At 39.1% G+C, this 16,341-nt stretch overlaps 1 protein-coding gene across 1 annotated transcript in view; it reads right to left on the bottom strand.

The window, feature by feature from the left end:
• The window catches only part of Dcc (DCC netrin 1 receptor), a 268,312-nt gene that overhangs the window by 44,062 nt on the left and 207,909 nt on the right, over positions 1–16,341 (bottom strand). Inside the window, exons 15-16 of the mRNA XM_050121731.1 lie at positions 9,294–9,520; positions 3,010–3,126 (exon numbers count right to left, since the gene is read on the bottom strand). Coding sequence (XP_049977688.1) covers positions 3,010–3,126; positions 9,294–9,520 — 344 coding nt within the window. The remainder of the gene's footprint in view (positions 1–3,009; positions 3,127–9,293; positions 9,521–16,341) is intronic.

Here is a 16,341-nt window from a genome sequence, read left to right as displayed (position 1 = left end):
TGAAGAAAAGGTGCAATCAGACAAATAGGACGAATTGAGGAAGTGCATGGGGGTATAGTGAAATATTAAACTTGGAATGTGAGAAAGTCAGAATAAAGAAGAAAGTGGGCTGGGGCACCATCTTAGTGGTAAAAAACATTTGCTTCACAAACACGAGGACCAGAGTTTGGAACACAACACCCACATAACAGTCCTTGCGTCCAACAACACATGCAGCTCCATATTTGAAGCATCTGGTGCCCCCTCTGGCCTCTGTGCATGCACACACAGAAGGAAAGACACAAATAAGCAAATATTTTTTTAAAAAAACAACAAAATGAAATAGAAGCATGAAACTAAAGTTTCTGACTAGAATAAGTGAGGGACAGTTATACCATTTCTGGAAATGAGGAAAAATACTGTTCCAAAAACAGTTCTGCAGATGGGGAAAGGGGATTAAGAACTACTAAAACCACAGATTTGATCACAGCTAAGGTACCCATTACGTATTTGGAGACGCTGAGTGGACAGTTGATAAGAAAGTTCATGTGGATTCTGGGAATAAATGAAGGTAGAGATACAATTTAAGACCATCAGCATCTCCGTTCCATTATGGCCAAAGACATTATCTCAGTAGTTACTATATTAGATAGGCCCAACAGCCCTGAGCAGGAGCCCTAGCTCACTCTGAGTCTTAGAAATCGGGAAGAAGAAAAGAATGGTGAGAAGGAAAAGTCGATGGGAAGGAGGAGGGAAACTTGATGGATTTAATACATCTAAAGGGGAAAACATCTCTGTGTGTGTGTCTCTGTCTCTGTGTGTTTATGTTTATCTCTCTCCCTCCCCCTCCCTCTCTCTGGATATGTGTCTTCTTTGTTTGTATGTATGTGTTTCTTCTCTCTCTCTCTCTCTCTCTCTCTCTCTCTCTCTCTCTCTGTGTGTGTGTGTGTGGGTCTGCATTTCCCTCTGTCTCTCTGTCTTTTTCTGTCCCCCACTACATACAGGAATTTAAGCCACATTCAGCTGACAGTTTACTATTTGGTGAGACAACACAGATATACTGACAGCCTTGGTCACTGTGATGGTTTAAATGAAAAATATCCTCCAAAAGCTCAGGCATTTGAACACTCAGTCTCCAGTTGCTGGTGCTATTCAGGGAGTTTAGTAGGTCTGGTCTTGCTGGAGGAAGCATGTCACTAGGAATAGGTTTTGAAAGTTCACATACTCTTTCTAGCTCCAGTTTGCTCTCTGCTTTGTGTGATGGAGATGTGACATTTCTACCGTAGCCACTTGGTGTCATGCCTCTCCAGCCATTATGGACTCTCCCCCTGGAACGATAAGCCTAAATGCACCCTTCCTTCTAGAAATTGCTTCTTTCCATGGTGTTTGATGGCAACAAAAGAAAAGTAACAGCACCACTACTGTGGTTTCCATAAAGAAGAAGTATGAACACTGAATCAAAGCACGCCTCTGAAAGAAGAAAATAATTATACTCTTAAAGTTTTCTGTGCAAACGAGTATTGGAGTTTTTGGTTGGTGAGAAAACTATTCCAAGTGATTGTTTCAAAAGTAGGGATCCGGAAAGAATGTGAATGTTTACAAGCTTACTGCAATGAACAGTCAGAAGGAAAACTGATGTAAGCCCAGGAGTGATGCACACATGTGGAGTGATGGGTTAGCAACACGACCCCCATGCGGCAGCATAAGCACACCAACTGGACTTGTTTGAACAACAAGAGTAGCATTTTTCAACACTTCTCCTTCTGGGGTAATGTAAGAACAAAGATGCAGGTGCTGACAATTATTACTATCATTCTCAGGCTTTGGTCTTGGTGATTGAAGCCAAACCTCTACGGCTGTTAGGCAAACGCTCTGAACGGTACCCCTAACTCTGAGGAAATACTATTTCAACACGGGTGAGAAGATACTGAACTCAGAAAAATCAGACTAAATGTGACATTCATCTTCCCGAATGAAATCACCAAAAGCTGATGAAATGCAGAAGCATTTCCAGATGAATGCTCACCTCAGACTTGTGTTCAAACATACCCAGAAGGCAACTGAGCATTGTTCTGCAGACACATTCCACTGATAGGTGCTGAGGTACAAGTTAGTGGGGTTATTGAGTTTAACTACAGCTGATTGTTTTTGTTTCTTTTCAGTTGATTTCTTTTTTCTTTTCAAGTAAGTATTGTGGGAAGGAGGAGCAAGGCAGATGAGGTGAAAAAAATAAAACAGTGAAGACATATGGGAGATGGGACACAGAGGGATTGTGGAAGAGTGAGTGAATTGGCAGTCTCATAAGCATGGAGGAACTGTTGGCAAGGGGCAATAAAATAAGTGTGCAGAAACTATTAATAAGGAGTTAGAAGGAAGGGATGATGGAAACTGACACCATGCATTGGTTTAGTGTGACATGGAATTGATGGATGGAGGTGGGAAGGAGCCAATACCATTGCAGGTACCATAAAGAGCTAACAGTTCAGGGAATCAGATGGATTATCTTCATGAAGAGTGTAATTACCAAGATTGATCATGGAGGTAATTGGAAAGGAAGTGATCCCCAGATGCTAATTTCTTCAGTGAATGTAGGAGGGAGACAGAAACTTCCAGCAAGGAGGGGTACTAAGTGAATGTCTGAGTACTCTTGACTAAATAGAGCTAGGTTGTGTAAGCATGAAAACTGGACCATCTACAGTAAAAAAAAAATAAGAAAAAATAAGCTATAATGATAATAACAGAATCATATCAATAATATCAATGGACATTTCAGCTTTTAAACACAGAAATTCATATTACTATAAATAGTGCCTTGAATTGTATCCATCTGTTTGCTAACACATATCATAAAAAGATATAATTATATAGCAATGACCATGACTGATAAATAAATGATTATGACTTGCATCAGTCTTCAATTATTCACCTGTAATAATCACATAAAATGTAATTATTTCTAATGATTCGATATTTATAGAAACAAGGCAAACTTTTCTCTTTTTTTACCTTTTGTAACTAAATTGTACTGACCAGGATTATTGGACTGGGCTTCCATGGGGATCATTAGCTTTGCTCTGGTTGCCCGGCGTGCTGCAAGGGACCTCTCCAGAGTGGACATGGCGCTCCCTGCTTCCTCGGTGTCTTGCCCTAAAAATAATAAAAAATGATAAGAGCAATTGTAATAACCTCCAAATAAATATATCTCCCTATAAGTAAAAAAATCCTGTATATAAAAATATATTTGATTTTATACTTTAAAGCCTCTACTTCACCAGAAAATCTCTCATTTTTGATAAACATTTTCATCAAAGTAGTATGATATAATAACAAGATAAAAATAGGAAGAACAAGCCGGGCTGTGGTGGCACACGCCTTTTATCCCAGCACTTGGGAGGCAGAGACAGTCAGATTTCTGTGAGTTCGAGGCCAGCCTGGTCTACAAGAGCTAGTACCAGGAGAGGAACCAAAAGCTACGGAGAAACCCTGTCTTGAAAAATCCAAAAAAAAAAAAAAAAAAAAAAGGAAGAACAAAGCTGGAGATACTACTACACATGACATCAAAGTATACTTCAGAGTCACAACTGCAAAACTTATGTAGTATGTGGATTCTAGTATAGAAACAAATAGGTAGTATAGAATGCAGAACTCAGAAACAAACCCACTCAGTTACACACATATAATTATCAACATAAGTGCCAAGCACATATCTTGAAGGAAAATAGGTACATCCAACAATCATTAATTTTGAGAAATGCTTAAAAAGAAAGTATCTTCCCTCTGTAGAAAATGTGATATTTAAAAATGCAATAAAACAAAAGAATATGGGATTAAAAATATTTAAAGGTAAAAATTCCCAATATTTAACAACAGGCATACATACTTTTAATTAATTAATAAATTTATGAACGTTCATCGTCAAATCAGCAAAATATACGTCATGCATATTGCTGATAAACCCCTGAAACCTAGAGCCAGTGACATTTGTTGAAGCAATGAGAAGAAAGCAATCTAATCCACGTCTAGCAGTGTGACAGTTTAAATGACAGTGGGTTTCCCATCAGGAACCAGGGAGGCCAAAGTAATGTTCCAGTTCTCAGATGCTGAAAGACTTAAATGACAAATCATTCAAGTCTCAAATGAGCTGGTGATGCAGAAACTACCCATAGAGCATTACCAGTAAAATGTGCTTCCAGAATAATTGTTAAGTCAGGTTATTTTCTGATAAAATAAAATGAAAGGGATTTCTCTCTATCCCTTTAATCCTGGTGGAATGGCAGCTCACTTTCTACAAATCAGTATGAATAACAAAAGGAATCTTCAAAAATTAGAAGCAGAATAAACAATAGGAACTATACAAGAGCAATTAAATAGCTATTTCTCCCTGTTTATTATTTAAAATCATATTTAATAAGTGGAAATAAAAACTGGAGCAGTACCTACTATGTGTATTAATTCTCAAAAAAATAAATAAACAAGTCATCTAAATCCAGCTAATTAAATGCCTTCCTAGTTTTCAGATAAACCATTCAATGCTATTGGGTGTCTCTAGCCTTATATTTCTGATTCTGTAGCTACATTTTAATTATAGGAATGAGCTGCTTCGAATTATATTTCTCTACTGAGAATTTTAGCAAAATGGATTTCCAATACCATTTTTGAAGCACAGATTTTTTTTTTCTGTATTTTGCAGTGTATTAGCCTTTTGCGCCAAATACATCAGACCATCAACAGCTTTGGAGGTTTGAGTCCATATTTAATTTCCCTGTTGCTTTTAGACTGTAGAGAGGCAGAACATATTTCTGAAGCAGGTCGTAAAGGAAAGTCACATAGATGTGAGATGGAAGCCACAGAAAAAGAGGATGGGCCTAGAGTTCAAATTTACCTTAGAATATATTTCCCTAATTAACAAGGACATCTGCCTTCTAGGCCACACCTTCTAACTTCCCACCAGGTCCCAAGAGTAACATCTACTGAGGATAGAGGATACAACAGGGCATCTGAACATCAGTTATCCAGACCAGGGTCGGTACTCACATCTGAGGGCTTTCTAATGAGGGTACCTCTGTTCTAAACCATTGGTCCAAATGGGGTTGGGACAGAGAAACCCTGTCTCGAAAAACAAAAAAACAAACAAACAAATGGGGTTGGGAAATTTATATAAAATCTTTAGTTAACATGTAGGTAATTAAAAACAAGTAATGTTAGGTTCTAAAAGATGTTTTTCAATAAACTGAGTGTCTTTTTTAATATACAAAATATACAAAAGTGACAATTTTGAAATTTGCTTTTCTATGCATGAGATATGAAAATGAGGGGCCAACATTTGGGATTTCTGGGCTGTAGTTGTACTGGGCTTCATGTCTAGGAAGTAATGCTATATATAAATATGGAGATAAAGAGGTCCCAACCCTTGTCTTTCTTTTTATTTTGTGAAGAGAAGTTTGAAACCCATTATGTGGAGAAGAGAGTCATCATTGCATTGAGAGTTCTACCATGATAGTTACAAATTACACTATTACTAGGACACTCTACCTGGGTGGTTGGAGGAAAATGTTTCGTTTAAACCAGTTAAGTACACGAAGTACAAAGAAGAGAAGAAATTAGAAAAAGCAAATAGAACCTTGTATTTGATGAAAAATATTTTATATTAATTCTGTTAATGCTTTATTCACTTCTCTTTCTACAGTTGAAATAAAAATATTGCTCATGAGTTTTGAGTTTATTCAGAATCAGTTTCATGCCCAGAGAAGTTAACACTTCTAGTGGTTGAACTGACTTTTCGGGAAACCCATTCTCTTTGAGGAGATTCCTTGCTCAGCCTAGATATAGTGGGGAAGGCCTGGGTCCTGCCTCAAAGTAATATGCTAGACATTGTTGACTCCCCATGGGAAACCTTACCTCTCTGAGGAGTGGATGACGGGGTAAGGCATGGGGAAGATGGACAGAGTGGGAGTAGGGGAGGAAATAGGGACTGGGAATGGCATGTAAAGTAAGAAAAGATTGTTATAAAAATAAAGAAATTTAAATAAAAAATTTTAAAAAATTACTAAATAAATCCATTGAAATTTGGTCATTAAGACATAGGTTTGAATGATGGATGATTTTTTTGGCCATAAATTACCAGTATTAATTATATACACCTCATTACTAGCTATGTAAGCTACAGTGCTGGGTGCCCCCTATTACCACATATGTAACCTACAGTCCTTGCCCAATGAACTACATCAGTGATTCTCAACCTGTGGGTCATGACTGACTCCCTTGGGGGTCACATATCAAATATCCTTTGTATCAAATATTTATATTACAATTTATAGCAGTAGTAAAATTATAGTTCTGAAGTAGCAATGAAAGAAGTTTATGTTTGGGGGTCACCATAGCATAAAGAAATGTTTTAAAGGGTAGTGGCTTTAGGAAGGTTGAGAACCACTGAACTACATTAGGGACTATGTAACCTACAGTATTGACTATGTAAACTACAGTACAGATCATGTGAGCTACACTATTGACCATGTGACCTACAGTACTGAACATGGAACCTGTAGTAGTGATTATATAACCTATAACACTGACTATGTAACCTACAGCACTGACCATAAAAATTATAGTACTATGTGATCTACAGTACTGACTATGAAATTATGGCAATGATTATGTAACCTACATTATATTCTATAGTGCTGTTCATGAAAACTATAGTACTGATTATTGAACCTAGAGTACAGACCATGAAAACTATGGTGCTGACCATGGAACCTATAATACTGAACATAAAACCTACAATACCAACTGTGCAACCTATACTACATAGCCTAAAGAACTGACAATATAAGCTGTAGTAGTTACTGTGTAAACCACAGCACCGACTACGTGACGTACTGTATGTGTGTAACCTTCTGCGCTAACTATAAGACCCAAAGCTTTTGACTTAAGTTGCTTCATTTATTTTATGAGGAGAATAACACTTATTGTCTCAAAGCATATTGTAGGGATTCTGCCAGATAATGTATGAAAATGACAAGCATAGCACTTGGCAGAGGAATCTTTCCTTACACACTTTTGCCTCATTTGTCATGAACCCAGGACATGATGGCACAGACCTTTTCTTCCAGCACTCAGAAGGTAGAGGAAATAGGTGTCTTGGCTACATTGGGACTTTGAGGCAAGCTTGGCATACTTGAGACCCAGTCTCAAAAACGCATTAAAGCTGGGCGGTGGTGGTGCATGTCTTTAATCTCAGCACTTGGGAGGCAGAGCAGATGGATCTCTGTGAGTTCGAGGCCAGCCTGGCCTACAAGAGCTAGTTGCAGGACAGGCTCCATGAAAAACAAAACAAAACAAAACAAAATAATTAAAAGTACGAAAAGCAAAGAAAAAAATATGTTCTGTTTTTTCCCTGTAAGCAATGCTGTCCTCATGTTGAGGATAAATGGACACGTGTCCTCTCATTCCAAAGCAAACAGCCACCACTGGAGTCAAGCCTCCCTTAGTACTTCCTGAGAGACATAAAACTAGTCTAACTGCTCCAAGGACCATTTCAGTATAGAAAGAAATGGAGGCAAATGGCATTCTGGAAATCTTTGAAAAGTCTTCTGAAGACAGAGTCAGCCCCCTCTACTGGGAGGCAAAGACATTCTGCTGTCCCTGATGACTAGTGCAGAATCACGCTGTAAGGTTAATCCTATGAGAAGAAGAGAAATTCCTGCAAAAAAATTGTTTTCCTTTCTGAAGATGGAGGGACGGTGTGTAGTGGCCTGGCTGACCTATCATGTGTCTTTCTAAACAGAGCTAGAGGTAACATGAGACAAGGCCCACGGAGGTATAAGATCTCTTGTGCCTGGTCTTGGCAAGGATGCAGGAGCTTCTTAGTGGTTGGGTGGGTATACAGATTGTGACTCAGGCTTGAAGCCTTCGTAAGTACTTTCACACAGGAAATGACCCACAGGTGTGCATGAAGAGCCCTGAGCTGATTTCTAATACCATAAATGTGGGTCATGGAGGAATTCCACAAGTGTGTGAAGAACTCGCACTTGCGCATCAGGAAAGATGCCCCCAGAGAAGAGGAGTGAAGAGTAGTGAAGCATTCCGGGAATCTTCTTCACGGCATCTCCTTTCTCTCACAGGCCTCAAAAAATGGAAAGGCAGGCTCTTTGGGCTGGTTCCTAACTGTCACTCAAAGGTCCATGTATAAGAGACTTGGCTGCCAGCTGCTGGTGCTACTGGAATATGCGAGAACATTTAGAAAGAAGTTCAGAGGTTGGGAACAGTAGGGGGAATCTTAGGAATCATTCTTTTCTTGCATTGGTTGTCATCTAGCATTAGGTGAGCCAGAATCATCTGCCATGTACTCCTACCATGGTTGACAGTGTTATCATGGGCCCAAAGCAACAGGTCCAGGCTAACAGAGACTGGAAGTTCTGAAACTGTAAGCAATACTAACCTTTCCTCTTTATAACTCAAATATTCAGATATTTTCAGCACATTAATGAAAATCCGAATAACAAACAGGAAACTGCATAAATGTGATTCTAAAATGGACCATGACTCTTCTGCCCCCTTTATTATTCCAATCTGCTTCGAGGTCCTAGAAGATTGAAGATACAGATTGTAAACCCAAATCTCCATATTCAAAAATCTAGCTAGCATTGAGGGAAGAGAACCTTTAAATTCTGGATTACAGTTTTCAGTATGGCTAGGTTGCCCTTGAATCTGCTCAAGACAGCCTTCAAATACCAGGGGAAGAATATTTAACCCGTGCTTGAAGAAATGGTAACTAAAAAAAAAAAAAATAGAAATTTTGAAATAACAAAGCCCACTACACTGATTTTAACATTCTCTTGTTTGGCAACCATCTTGAGAGGAGATTCGGGGCTTTTTTCCTGAGCTCATCTTATGTGCTACTGTCCTTCTAGCTAAGCACTCAGATAATACAATGACCTCCAGAAAACAACGTATTTCAGAACTACTTTATTGAATTCTTAGTGATTGCTGGGTACCATTTATTATGATCCAGTCTATTGAACAATTGGCATTTCTTCATTTAGTTCTGTATACCAACAGCTTTCGAATGACTTTGTCCAGTGAGAGATCACATAATAATGTGACTGGGGATGACAGTTGATCTCCATGGTAATGAATGCCAAAATAATGATATTTTCATTCTTCAGGTGCTCCTAAAGATATTTTTTTAAACAATGAATCAATAGCAAACTTAGAATCATCTTTTAATAACCCACAGAGATTGAGAAGTGGAAACCGTATGGCTAGCCTCAAGCTTCATTGCTTTAACAGCACTTTTACTAGAATATCATTACCTGAATGCGAGGCGCTTTTGCTTCCCATCTGGGTTTCTGACTGGCTGTGGCTAACTGGTGTGAGGTCTTGGCAGCTCTGGATGGGGGAGTCCCTTCCTGCAGGGTCAGTTCCTGATGGCTTCTCAATGTTTTTCATTTCCATTTCTTCATGATGGATCCAAAGATCAGGAGGTCGGAGGTCCTTTTGACTGCCCTTCCTCTTGCTCACACTATGCGTGGCCCGTTTCCTATGCAACAAAGTGATAGAGCAGGTGTGAGTCCTTCTATCCAAGGGGGCTTCCTTTCTTTTCTTTGTCAGTTCAGGTTAAAAGCAGAAAAAAGAAACAAAAGGGCTCCCAGGAGGAATCAGATGAAACCCCAAAATTGGCAGGCTTGTCTTGGCCCTCTTTCCTCTTCTCCCCCAAGAGTCTCAACACATTTCTAGGAGATGCTGAGCTGAATCCCCAGGGGGTCTCAGCAGCCTGCCAGAAGCCATTCACCAGCTTCAGCAGCTGGAGATTCATGCACAAGGTGACAATGGGTTAGAGGGAGCCATATGCCAATCTTTGGAGGTAGGCATAAGGTACCTGACTGCAACATCTGTTTCAGAGATAAATGAAGGAGTAGCTTTGAAAGGGCAGAGAGAAATAAAAAAGGCCAGAATTTGTGCCAACAGCTGAGATCTGAGCTTAGAAGAAAGTCTATGCCTCAGCTGTATAATTTAATGTGCAACTGGGATGCTTGCTATTTGAAAACAAAAGGCCGCATGAGGACATTCCTAGGTGAATAAACACTTTCCCTTGGAGTCCTGTCTGGATCGAAACACAATGAGAGTTGTTTTTTGAAATTAGAAGAGAAAGAAAGATCCCTTCTCTGGAAATGTGTTTCCTATCTCTCTTATTTGCTTCAGTAAGATTTTAACTAGCCCATTTTTTTTTCAGCGATAATCACAACTCGAGAATACTGAGACTCAGATACTCTCTATGTATAAAGTAAAGTAGCACTGTGCTTGTACACTAACCATTTGCATCAGCAGCAATTCACAAAACTATGGCTCACAGGTCAGATCTGCCCCAACCTGTCTTGTAAATAAAGTTTTATTGAGAAGTGGGGTCGCTCCTTTGCCAGTGCAGTGCAGTGACAGAATTGAGGAGTTGTGTTGAAAACCTTAAACTGGGATTATTGCGAACTCCAGAGCTAGTTTCAACTGTGCTTTCTAATTTCATAAATGTTAATCTCTACTTGAAACTTCAAATTAAAAAAAAATAATAAAAGACAGAATGCAAATAGCTAAAATCTGATTTGGACAGAAGCCCTTAAAAGTTCTTAGAAACACGTACTTTCTGCTTTTCTCATTTACAACGTGACTGCTTTATTCAGGAAATAGCTTCCAATGTTTGGGAAGTGTCCAAGACAAGGTAATCTCTTCTCTCTCTCTCTCTCTCTCTCTCTCTCTCTCTCTCTCTCTCTCTCTCTCTCTCTGTGTGTGTGTGTGTGTGTGTGCTTGTGTGTGTGTGTCTGTGTGCATGCGCTTGCTTGCCTGCATGCAATTGTTTGCATGGAGGTCAGAGGTCAGTCTTTGATGATATTTATCCAGATCAGTTTACCTTATTTTGGAATCAGGGTTTTGAAAATCACCAATTAGGCTAGCCTTACCACCAAGCCCCAGATATTTGCCCATCTCCACAAGCTCTGAACCTGACTAAGATGTCTGGGTTTTGCAATGCTGTAGGGGATCCAACTGAAGTCTTCATGTTCATCCAGCACAAGCACTTTAATGAAGGAGGCATTTTCCCCAGGCCTCAAACAAGCCAATCTTAATGAAAAAACCATCACCTATGCAAGACCATTGGGGATGACTTTGCCTTTCCAATTACTGACTTAGAAACTTTGCAAACATTTTCCAATTAATGTTCAACGGTACAATTTGTTCAAATTTCCCAGCATTCTTTCTGTCTCTCTGAAGTATACTGATGGGAACGGGAGACAAAGAGCTCCAGACTTACTAGCTGCTTTGTGGTTTATTAGACAATAGTGACATTGCTCTGCTATCGCACTACATCATCCCTTAGGTCAAACTTAAGTCCTAGTTGGCTTTCTGGTGTCCAGGACAATAATCACTGGCTTCCTGTATATGAATCCATTTTCCTGCACTTCACCTGACCTCCTCAACAGATCTGCAACACTTGCTATGTGTTTTCTACTCCTAGTGACAGCATAGAAGATTTTCTCACTGTTAAACAGATCACCGTTTTCTTTCTTTCTTTCAGTCTAAAATGCTAAATGACTTCAACACGCCATGATTGTCTTCAGAGAAGTACCAGTACCCACACACAGAATGACACCATGTGCTTCATCAGGGTAACTTGATATTTAAATTGTCCATGAAAACCTTTCTGATCCGATTTTTTTTACTGGGGCCAGAAAGGTGGCTCAGTTGTTCAAAGCCTTACAGATCTTACATAGGACCCAGGTTTGAATCTCAATATCCTAGTCAGGGCAGCACATAGTGACCTATAAGCCTAGCTCCGGGTATCTGGTCATCTTATATACACACACACATACACACACACAAGCATACATACACACATAGAGATGTAGAGATGATTATTAAATCCTAAAAAAGTTTTTTTTTTTTTTTTTTTTTTGTGTGGAAAGCAAAGGAGAGATGGATCAACCCTGTAATCCTAGCATTAAAGATGCTGAGGTAAAAAAGGCATGTTAAGTTTTAGGGCTACACAGTGAGTGGTATACCAGCATGGTCTACAATTGAGAACCTATCTCAAAGTAGCAAACAGATAAACACACACACACACACACACACACACACACACACTTTGAAACCAGGAATAAATCCAGAATTCTTGTTGACTCAGGCTTAAATGTATGCCTTGTTCAAGTTTTCATTTACCCCCATCTCTCTCACTAAGAAGAGGAAGTCATGATTCCTGGTCAATGCAGACAGCTTTGCCGATCAACTCCTTGCAGATTCCAGTCTTCTCTAGGCAGCGCTTAGCTGACCAGTGAGATGCTGGGAAGATCCAGCAGGTCTCTAAACAGATTCATTTGCTGGTTGTGTGTGTTTTGTCGGGTCCCATTCAGCACTCCACTTCCCACAAGGTTGACTTTTCAAGAGAGGAGCCGTCTGCTCAGAAATGTTTCTCTTCAGCCCTTCTCTGCACAGTGTGGCAGGTGTGCAATAAACCAGGCAGGTGCTCCTAACTAAAGCTTCTGAAATTTGTCTTTAAACTCTACAAAGGGCAGCTGTCATCCTGACCTTCTGCCCATCTGTTGTGTCCCTAGCTTAATAGCTGAAACTATAGAAGAGAACTCAGTTCTCTGGATTCGGCAGTAGAATCTTTGTAACATGTGTGCAGATGGACCTCTTGATGATTTCTCAAAGTGTGGCCCAGGACAGAGCCAGAGGAGGCACTGCCTATGAACTCGGCAGGACTACTGAACAGGAGGCCATACTGAGGGGTGGGAGGAACTGTGTTCTAACAGGCAAATGTAATGCATGCCAGTTACTGCCAGAAGATTTATTTAGTTTTATTTGCTTGTATTTTAAATCTGTTGTTCCTATTAAATGAAGAAATACCACACAGTGAACCCTTCCTCACAATGCAAACATTGCTCCACTATTTTATATGATAAAAGTGAAGTCTTACACACTAATTTGCAACCCAAGTAGACAGGCAGATTATAGTTAAATATGTGGTGATATATAGCAATAGAAATGTGATGAAATAAATATGTCTATGTTTACTCAAGTAAGAAATTCTTCATGATCGATAAAAATAATTACGATTTACTTAAGGTAATAATTTGCACTCCCCTGTAAACCAGGATGAGCCCTCCACTCTTCAGTGACGCGGTCACAGAGACAGGAAAGAGGCCCCAGGTGTGCTCCTTATTCCGCAGCACCCACTGCCTTCCACTCCCACTTACTGAGAGCTCAGTAAAGAAGATTATTTCTCTTTCAGATTGGACATGATCTTGCTTTCGTCTGTATTAATTGGTTCTAATGTTTCTGTGGTGGAGATCGTGTGGGGGAAAGTTCTCCCTAAAATTAAAAAAAAATAAGAAAACCCATACATAATTGTAGGGAAAAATTACCTACAATTTTACCCTTTCTTTCAGCATGCATCTAATAACACAATTATATTGCTGTAGCTCTGTGGTAGACCTTGAGATCCGGGAGAGTGGTGCCTATGGAAGTTCTCTTATCATACAGGGTTGTTTTAGCTATCCTGGGTTTTTGTTTGTCCGTATGAAGTTGAGCATTGCCCTTTCAAGGTCTGTAAAGAATTGTGTTGGAGTTTTGATAAGGATTGCATAAATCTGCAGATTGTTTTTGATAAAATGACCATTTTTATTACGTTAACCCGACTGATCAATGAGCATAGAACCTTCCATCTTCTTCAATTTTTTTTCTTCAAAGACCTGAAGTTCTTGTCATACATGTCTTTCACTTGCATGCTTAGAGTTACCCCAAGATATTTTTGTTGTTTGTAGCTATTGTGAAGAGAGTTGTTGCCCTGATTTCTTTCTCAATCTTTTTATTGTTTATATAGAAGAGGGTTACTGATTTTTCCAGTCACTTAACTAAAGGTGTTTACCAGCTGCAGGAACTCCCTGATAGAATTTTTGGTGTCACTTATGTATATTGTCATATCATCTGCAAATAGCGATACTCTGAACTTTTTATCCAGTTTGTATTCCCCTGATCTCCTTTTGTTGTCTTATTTCTTTAACTAGAACTTCTAACACCATATTAAATAGATAAGGAGAGAGTTGACAGCCTTGTCTTGTGCCTGATTTTAGTGGATTTGCTTTCATTTTCTCCCAATTTAATTTGATACTGACTGTCGGCTTGCTATATATTGCTTTTATTGTATTTAGGTATGTTCCTTGTATATCTGTTCTCTCTAAGACTTTTATCATAAAGGGGTGTTGGATTTGCCAAAGGCTTTTTCAGCATCTAATGAGATGATCAAGTGTTTTTTTTTCCTTTCAGTTTGTTTATATGGTAGATTACTTTGACAGATTAAAAAAAAAAAACAGTTTGATATTGGCATAAAAACAGGCAGGTGGATCTGTTGGATGGAATCAAAGACCCAGACATAAATCCACATACTTATGGACACCTGATTTTTGACAAATAAGTCAAAATTAAACACCAGAAAAAAGAAAGCATCTTCATAAGTGATGCTGGTAAAACTGGACGTTGGCCTGTAGAAGAATGCATCTATGACTCTGAACAAAATTCAAGTCCCAGTAGATCAAAGACTCAACATAAATCCATTTACACTGAACCTGACAAAAGGAAGTGGGAAATCACATTGAACACACTAGTACATGAGGCAACTTTCTGAATAGACCACCAGCAGCACACACACACTGAGATTGACAATAAATGGGACCTCATGAAACTGAAAAGCTTCTGTAAGACAAAGGACACTATCAAAAGGATGAAAGATAGTCTACAGGAAAGCTTCTTCACCAATTCTACATTTGACAGAGGGCTGATCTCCAAAATATATCATGAACTCAAGAACCTAGATATCAAAACAACAACAACAACAAAACAAATAATCCAATTTTACAAATGGGGTACAAGCCTAAACAGAATTCTCAACAGAAGAATCTCAAATGGCCAAGAAACACTTAAAGAAATGTTCAACTTCCTTAATCATCAGGGAAATGCAAATCAAAATGACTGAGATTCTATCTTATGCCTCTCAGAATGGGTAGGACCTTAAACACAAATGGCAACTTATTATAGAAAAAATGTGGAGCAAAGGGAAAACTCCCCCATTCCTGGTGGTTACACAAACTTGCAAAACAACTTTGGAAATCAATATGGTGATTGTTCAGAAAAGTGGGAATCAATCTACCTCAAGATTCAGCTACCACTCTTGTGCCTATACCCAAAGGATGCTCAATCATACCACAAGGACACACTTGCTCAACTATGTTCATAGCAGTTTTATTGTAATAACAAGAACCTGAAAAAACCTACATGCCACCAAATCAAAAACAGATAAAGAAAATGTGTGTACATTTATGTAATGAAGTATTACTCAGCTGATTTCTTTGGGTCATTCACAGGATTGTGTCTTTGTCTTCATGTTCTCTAATTTTATTAGCTGGTTATGTTTAGGGCACACTCTGCCTTTTTCTGTTAAAAATTTCAAACTCTTATTATTCCAAAGGCCTTCCTGTGGGTTTCAAGGTGCTTTAAGGTGCTCTCCAAAGATTGACCAGTTTAGTTCTACACCTTAGAGAGCAGACTTTTTCCCTGTGTAGGGACAACATATTCCCAGGAACATAAGTTAACTAGAAAACCTCTGAGAGATCTTAAGCTAGAATCAGTCAGTACGTCCACACAATAATGAGTGAAGCAAGCAAAACTGGAACTCCAAACCCACTACAGAGAGCATCATTAAATTCAGGGTTCCTCGTGAATGTGCCCAGGTTTTAACCACTACTAAATTTTAGCACCTGCTTCCTGCCCCTTCACGTGAATTCTCAACTCTACCTCAGACACGTGAAACCTTGATGCTACACCATGCCAAGTCTGAACAACCCTTCTCAGGGACACCAGACCAAGACACTATTCGATGTTTTACTGTCATTTTGTGTGCATGGTTTGTTTCAATGGAAACACATATTGAGACTGGTCTCGAAAGTAACAGGTTTTACTGGTGTGGAGACCACAGAAAAGATGAATGTCTTATATTTCAGTGATGGATCATATTTTGTGGTCTTGGTTTCCTAATCAAAAAAGTGGGCTCATGGAGCTGTCAAAGTAGGGCTCCTTCTTGTCCCTGCTTTGTCGTGTCTCCTTTCTTCCACACCTGTTTTCTTGTTCTGCTTTGTCACCTTGCATATAGCCACATCAGAAGACCCTCACCATCAGCTAAAGCATGCAGTGCTATGCTCTTAGACTGCAAGGATATTGAATCAAAAATAAACCTATATTCTTTTTTTTATCCTTTTTTTTATTTTATTGAGAATAAGAAAAAAAAAGTTTCCGCCTCCTCCCAGCCTCCCATTTCCTTCCCCC

This window comes from Alexandromys fortis, unplaced genomic scaffold (assembly GCF_014885135.2).
Source record: "Alexandromys fortis isolate MF-2015 unplaced genomic scaffold, M_Fortis_MF-2015_v1.1 scaffold_202, whole genome shotgun sequence".
Classification (NCBI taxonomy): Eukaryota; Metazoa; Chordata; class Mammalia; order Rodentia; family Cricetidae; genus Alexandromys; species Alexandromys fortis.
This window is presented reverse-complemented; position numbering and strand designations above follow the sequence as displayed.